Below are 8,177 nucleotides of genomic sequence, written 5' to 3'. Positions count from 1 at the left end.
GTAGAGAATTCTTAGTTTCCCTAATAACATTAGTTTAATTTCCAGTTTCATCGACAGAGAAACATGATAACTTTCTCTGTTAAAGAAATTGTAAATTAAACCAAAGTGAAACTGCCAAAGCATTTCAATTTTAAAATATGAACACATTGTTCAAAGTTTAGCAACGGCTAACCCAAGTACAGAATCATCTCCAACTGAGCTTACTGCTAAATGCTCGGACTAAACTGGCTAGCATGAACAAAATAACAAAGTCGACAAGAATCTTACAGAGAAAATTATTTAATAGCAAGACAATGCTGTTATAGGCAAGGCAAGGACCGGCGTTAAGAATTAAGGGGCGGTGGTGGTTTGCTGCGGTTGGTGTTGAATTGACGGTGGAGCAGAGGTAGCAGAAGCATTACCAGTTGGTTGTGGAGGATATACCCTACCGTCAATGCAAGAAGAGAATTTTTTTTCAATCCAACTTTCGATGTCATACTGACCATATCCCATGATTTTCCTCCCTGTGCAGAGCCGTCCGATCATGCCTGCGACTAAGCCTAAAACTATGATCACCAAAAGAACAGCTATAACAGGTCCGATGGAAGCATGGGTGGCGTGAGATCTGTAGGGCTGCTGCGCCACGGTCACCGGTGGGGGTTGCTGGGCCAATGGCATTGACATTGTAGCAATGATGTAGAGGGGAGTTTGATAGAGAAGCAGAAAAGAGTATGGTATATTTAGGGTGGGGGTTCAGGTTCAGGGCTTGAAGAGAAAGAGTGGGTTAGTCCGAAACACCATCTGGGGTGTGAAGTAGAGAGATTCTCTATGAAGAAAAGGAACAAAAAACAGTTGGTATTATATCAGATACCAGCTTGCTACTTGCTGTTTTACTGCTACCAATGGGAAAGATGTGGGGTTCCTTTTTTTTGTAATAAATAATAAAGAGGTTAGAGGAACAGTCAAAAGGACAAGAGGAAAGGCCAAAACCTAATCGATCAGAACAGGGAAGGTGAAAAAAGTCCAAAATCTTTCATGGAGAAGCCATTTTCAAAAACGTTTCTTTCGGTATTGTCAGTTTCTGTAGAAACCATTGGAAACAAAGATTCTTTAAGAAGATGCTCGTGAACTCCTCTGCACAATCTTCTTTTATTTTTCTGAGAAAGTATCGTACCATGTCCAGGCTAAATAAGTTTCAAAGTGTAATAGGCTAATAATACATACTCAGAAATGTGTAGAAAGCCAAAGAACATAACTAGATTCCATGGGTTTTATTCGTAATATTTTTTTAATTATTGATAACGTACACACGCTTTTCAGATTCAATTATTCAAACTTAAAATTTTAAGAGATAACAAAACTTCCTTTGATTGCTGAACAAGTTTTTCATAAAATAAATGCATCAAATACAAATATTGAAGGCTTTAGGAGCATGGTGGTTGAGCTCTGTTAACAGCAGTGATACAATCTCATAATAACAGCTGCTGGCTCATATTTATAACCTTATCTATCTCGTCCATAAACATTTCGATCAACCCTAGTAATGCCCAAAGCATTCATTTGCAAACTAACCAATCAGATTGCATAGCTATCTGTAGATACTACAACAAAACATGTTTTTTAGCAGCTTTTTTCAGTCATATAGCGACATTTTTAAGCTCCGCTAAAAATTCTTGTGGTGAAAAAAAGATGTCAAAAGTGCCGTTAAAACCAACGTGGCAAAAGGTAGCGGCGTTTTCGTCTACAAACGCCGCTATATATATCTTTTCTTTTGTGGCGTTAGTAAAATATAATGCAATTCAACATTGTTAACTAGAATGAACAAAACATATATCTAAAATAACACCTAAGATGGTGGATTCTGAGGTTGATTTTTTTGTATCATCTGCATCATAGCTTTAAGTCGATTTTCAGAGTCTTGACATTTTTGCTGATATGTTGCATCTCTCTCTGCTTCCCTCGCTTCATTTTCGGCTTTCATTTGAGCCATTTTTTGATCCATTTCAGCCAACTGTTGTTTTAAACGACTAACTTCTAATTGGGAAGATTGACTTTGTGATGACATGTACTGAGATGAACTGGATCCAAAATATTTGGTGGGAGTAACGAATGATCCTTGACAACGAACCCGACCATAGCTTTCAAGACCCAAAACGTCATTAATAACTTGATTTTCGATGTCATTCGCATTAACAATACATGACTTGAAGCCATAGCTTCATACTCCGCCCTTGTATCCCTCAAATTTTCCTAATAAAAATGCCATTATAGATGAACCCTATTATGTCGTTTGAATAAAAACACCGCTAAATTACTACTCTATTACGACATTTGTTAAAAAAAAAATCACTATATACGAACCCTATTGTAGCATTTGTATAAAATCACCACAATAGTATTACTCTGGTGTGACGTTTGTTGAAAAAATGCCACTATATATGAACCCTATTACGGCATTTATATAACAACGCCGCTAAAGTACTACTCTGTTGCGGCGTTTGTTAAAAAACGCCACTATAGATGAATCATATTGCGGAGTTTGTATAAAAAAGTTGTAAATTTATCATTTTGTGGCGTTTGGAAGGGAAACACTACTATATGTTTAAAGTTAGTGGTGTTTATTTTCAAAATATTGCTAAAAACGTCGATGTATAATAATTTTGATGTAATGAGAATTTCTTGTCATGTTTAATGAGATACCCATATTAATGGTGTATAAATTACTAAGAGCATTTAAATATAATATTTTTTTTTATTGAACAATTAAAGGGTTCAATGTATATGTGTTATTGTCAATGTTCATTAGGTAAAATTTCTAAAAATATTATAAACAAATATTTTAAAAACCTTAAACGTTCTCAAATCATATTATCGCTTCAAACTTTATATTTGAGTTTGAATTAAATATTTTTCTTGAATTATAATGTAATGATCTCAAATTATTTTTTTAAATAGTCAAGATTATAATATGGTATTTATTTGGTATTTTTTGAATTATATTTTTGTTGAAAACATTTTGATGTTTCGAGATAACAATTTAAGTGTTATTGAATTTTAAGAGTTTATAATCATTTTTAAAGTATATTCGATTAAATTATTCGAATATCAAAATATTACTCCAAGTTTTTCAATATCAATTTCAAATCCTTACTTAAGTGTAAAATTGTGTTTTAATCTTAAAATATTTTCAAAACAAATTTTACAAAGTATTTTGAGTCTCAATCGAGCCAAAAATATTTTCTTTATAAAAGTGGTTCGAGAAAATCAGATTGCCCAGAGGGTACCGATACCCCTATGCAAGATTTGGCTCCGAAAATAACATAATGCCCTATGGGTACCGATACCCCTTATGATTCACAACGACTCTAATATCACCCAAATGATTCACAACGACTAGAATCAATCCAATGTGTATTTAAACAAGTTCTGAAGCCATTGATCAACAAGAATTCATTGAGAAACAAGAGAGAATGCATTAAACATCAAGTTTGTGCATTTCAAGTCAATTTTCCTTCAATATTCATTTTACTTTCAAGAACACATTGTGTGCTCATTTGTAATCATCTTTGAGTGTTCTTTTCTTGTTCTAGAATTGTGCAAACACATTTCCTTGTGAGGTTTTTCTGTAAGTTTGCAAAATTTGTATTGTTCTCTTTGGGAGAGAGTGTTTTCAAGAATTTGGGGTATAATTCTTGAGGGACTTGTAAGGTTACTCTTTTCCCTCAAAAGAAAGACAAATTAGTGAATTTTTAGAAAATCCTTAGTGTGGATAGCTAAGGTAGTGGGTGTAGACTTTGGTTGAGAAAGTCGAACCACTCTAAATCGTTGTGCAATTATTTTCTATTTTCTGCAAAAGCTTCCACCAAAATTTTTATTGTCAATTCACCCCCTTGGCTATTTTGTCGATCGATTAACTCAACAATTGGTATCAGAGCCTCACTCATTTGAAGGTTAAATTGCCTCTTGAGTCGATTTGGGAAGAGTTATATCGATATTCAATTCATCAATAACCTCCACTTCAAACTCCGACTTCGGTCTTGATTCTACGCCCGTCAACAAGCCTTCTTTCTTCAATGGAGCTAATTATGCTTACTGGAAGAATAGAATGAGGTACTTCATTTAATCAAGTGACATGGGAGCATGGAATATTATTAAAGACTGATACTTCATTCCTTCCACTCATTCAGGATTGTGGAGTGAAACAGAGACAAGAATGTCCTAGCTCAACTCAAAGGCTATTCATATCACTTTTTGTGCTCTTGGACCAGATGAATATGAAAGAGTTTCATCTTGTATAACCGCCAATGAGATATGAGATAAACTACAAGTCACTTATGAAGGCATAAATGAGGTAAAAGAATCTAAAATTAGTCTTCTAACTCATAGCTATGAAAATTTCAGGATGAAACAGGATGAAGACATCAAAGCTATGACGGATAGATTTTCCACGATTGTCAATGGTCTCAAATCATATGGAGATATCATTTCAAAAGAGAAGCTTGTGAGGAAGTTAGTCTACTCCATTCCAAAATCTTGGCAATCAAAGAAGACGACGATCATCGAGGCTAAAAACTTAAAATCCTTGACCCTCGATGAGCTTATCGGTTCTCTTCTCACGCATGAAATGATGCTTCAAGATGAGGTAAACCTCGAGAAAAGAGATGAGCCAAAGAAGGAGACCGAGAAGAAGAAAAATTCTGGAATTGCTCTTAAATCCACAAAAGATGAGAGTGATTAGGATGAAGATGACGAGAAAATGACATTATTTGTCAAACGGTTCAGAAAATTGATAAAGCCCAACCGATGAAGAAAATTCAAATGAAATGAAGGCTTCAAAAATGAACCAAAGAAGAAAGGCCCTATTATTTGCTACGAACGTAAAAAGTTGGGTCATGTCAAATACGATTGCCCATAATTGAAGAAGAATGGTCAATCGAAGAAAAAACACAAGGATGATGTGGCTACATGGAGCGATGATGAAGGTTTCGATGAAGAGGAGTAAGAAGTAGCAAACTTGTTCTTGATGACCATCGGGGAAAGCTCTTAGGTAACCTCTAGCTCATTTAATTTCGAAGATTATTCTTTTGACGAGTTGTTAGAGAAATACACTGGGTTGGCTTCGGATTATGAGAAATTATTTTTTAAAATACAAAAATGATATTTCAAAATTGAAAATGAAAATAATCTCATATCCAAGACCAACAATGATTTTAAAAGTAAAATTAAAGATTTGCAAATCAAACTAGATGACTTTGAAAAGAAAAATTATGATTTCCATAATTTACTTTCAAAGGTCAACAATGATCATAAAAAAGAAATTGATGTTCTTAAAACTTCTTTTGATAAAGTTGGAACAAAATGTTTTGAAAATGGAGAAAGTTCAAAATCCAACTTTGTTAGAAAAAGTTTTAAAAACTACAATCATAGAGGTCCCGAAGAACCTCTAATGGAAAAATCGTTAGAAGTATATTGGTTCTTAAAGAACTCATTACTACTAAAGATAAAGATATCCTACATAAATAGATACCTAAGGGGACTAGAATTTTGGAGACTAATGAATAAGGACCCAAAATTAATCTATGTTTGTAGGGAAAGGAGCATTGCTACAAGGCACGGGAAACAAATTCAAACTCATGGTACCTTGATAGTGGATGCTCAAGAGTCAAGACATATGACCAGAGACAAGAGTCGGTTCATTGAGCTTAACGAAAAAAATGGATGAGAGGTGACTTTTGGTGATAATTCAAAAGGTCGCATTGAAGGTATATGTACTATAAGTAATACCTCTTCCATACAAATTAAAGATGTCTTATATGTGAATGGGTTAAAGCATAATCTATTGAGTATTAGTCAATTTTTCGATAAAGGATACAATGTCTTATTTGAAACAAATGGTTGTAAAGTCATTAACATTGCATCTAATCGGATTATGCTTGTTGGTTATAGAATAAGAAACATTTATATGGTGCATTTTGATTCTATTAATATGACTAATTTATGCCTAGTTGCTAAGGATGAACATAATAGTTGGTTATGGCATAGGAGACTGGGACATATGTCCGCTCTTTGTGAGTACTATAAATGGTGCGGAAATATGTGCAAGTATACACAATCGAACAAGTAATACAATGATGAATGAGTATCGTTCTCCACAGGGATTGGGGAAAATCAATTAAGTTTGTCACGGTACTTTACTTTGTCACCTAAGTAAAGTCAGTGATGGTATATACAAATGATAATGTTATGGCAAAATGGAATGACTGATGCGGAAATAGAACGATGGTAATGTGATGGCAAATGGATATGTCGCGGCAATACAAGTTATGTTAAGTGCAAACAAATGAAAATGTCAAGGCAAAATAAAATGTAAATATATGATTTGATTAATAGGACTTTGTCTTTCTCACACGACAAGCTATTGTGGGAATGAGCGATGGGAGTCACCAAGGAAAATCTAAGTCTACTTCTTCGAATGGTCTTATCTCTATGCCTCTTCTGCCCGACAGAGTCTCCTATAGTACCCTATGCTATCTCTAGTAAGGGACTCGACAGATTTAAGATGCCCTAGTAAAACCGATTGGCGTAAACCCCTGCAGTGATCCTATTGGTCTAGATAACAGGATATGTCTCGACAATACCTTTTTGCGGCAGCATTAACATCTAACCTATCGTTCATGCACACTCCTTTTAGTCGAATGAAATCTTAGCCTTATCTCTAAGGTGTATTAGGCCTAGTTACTACCTAGAACCCCTTGTTTATGTATTTCTTCCCTATTTTCTCTCGAATACTAAAGATGTGTTATCTCGGTATTCTCTCGAACCCAAAGAATCTCCTAAGGAATGGTTACTCTCGTAGCTCCTACAACCTTAAGGCACTAAGTTTCACAAACAAAACAGATTATAGCATAGAAAAGCAACCATTCATTGAAATAAAACTTAAATATCCAAAAGAACTCCCACCAAATAGGATTATTTCATGGTGGGGTTCGAAATAAACAAGCAAAAAGCAAGTTTCATCTGTTCCTTACAACCCAAATAACAAAATATAAAAGCAAAGAACTAAGGGAATAAGGAAAAACCTTCAACGTGCACTGCTGGAGCTTCCCTCGGCCACCACGAACTGCCCCCAGCGATCTAGCTCCTCTCGGACGCTTAGAACGCCACTCCCTCAAGCTTGTCACGGAGAAATGCCACGACAAATAGGATTAACTGAGAAAAGTAAGACCTTTTCTCTCTAATTTCTAAACTCAAATTGGCTTGGGACCAAAAGTCTTTTTCATTGTGGCTTTATCCTCTATATATAAGGGGAGAAAAAACCTTAGGAATTGGTGTTAAAATTCCTAGAATACCCCCAACTTTGCTTGATTCTCGTGAGGATTGGGCAGTGGTCCAGCATGGGCATATGGAAATGGCCCATATTGGGTAGTTGGCTGAGCACCTGACATCTGCAGAATGGGCAGCATGGTCGGCATGGTGTAGCATGGCCTGTGCAGTGCTAATCTAGGTGGATTTCTCGTTCTTGGTGAAAATAGGGGACAAATGGCTTCAAAAATATCTTCTCGCACTTTGCTTGTTTTTGAAATGCCAATCCAACTCGGTATTTTCATTCTACTCAGCGGTCTCCTAATTTCATGGCATTTCCTTTTCTCTTTTCCTTGCTCTCAATTTCTGCACATCATTAGACAAACACATTCCCCATAAAGCAGCACTGATGACAAAATAAAATTCCGCGACAAAATGAATTCCACCATATGCAAATATATGTTCCTAAATGCATCTATATGGTCCTAAATGAGCCTTTAGACATTCAATAACTTAAGTTAAAAGGTCCCAAAATGTGGCCTTTTATAGAGTTATCAACATACTAGCATGAGTGTTTTACAAAGACTAATTCAAGGAGATTTAGTAAGAGGGTTCTCAAAGCTAAAATTTGATAAAGATAAAATATGTGATGCTTGTGCTAAAGGAAAACATCAAAGAGTTTCCTTTAAGTCTATTAATGATGTATCAACTAGTAGAGTATTACAATTGATCCATATAAATCTTTTTGGGCCAATTAGGATTGTTAGCTTGGGTGGAAAACAATATTGCTTTGTATTGGTAGATGACTATTCTAGATATACTTGGGTTCTATTTTTAAGTACTAAAGATGAAACATTAGAAAAATTCATCACGTTTTCAAAAGTAATCCAAAATGA

General features: G+C 35.1%; 1 protein-coding gene across 1 annotated transcript; it reads right to left on the bottom strand.

The window, feature by feature from the left end:
- Positions 1–330: 330 nt before the first annotated feature.
- Positions 331–663, bottom strand: LOC120190908. The gene has a single exon (XM_039193939.1). It carries the CDS (start codon positions 661–663, stop codon positions 331–333), a length of 333 nt encoding a protein of 110 aa, XP_039049870.1.
- Between the last annotated feature and the right edge of the window lie 7,514 nt (positions 664–8,177).

The sequence above is a fragment of the Hibiscus syriacus genome, unplaced genomic scaffold, assembly GCF_006381635.1.
Source record: "Hibiscus syriacus cultivar Baekdansim isolate YM2019G1 unplaced genomic scaffold, ASM638163v2 tig00116964_pilon, whole genome shotgun sequence".
NCBI classification, from domain to species: domain Eukaryota; kingdom Viridiplantae; phylum Streptophyta; class Magnoliopsida; order Malvales; family Malvaceae; genus Hibiscus; species Hibiscus syriacus.
The sequence above is the reverse complement of the archived record's forward strand: the minus strand, read 5'-3'. Positions and strand labels throughout refer to the sequence as shown.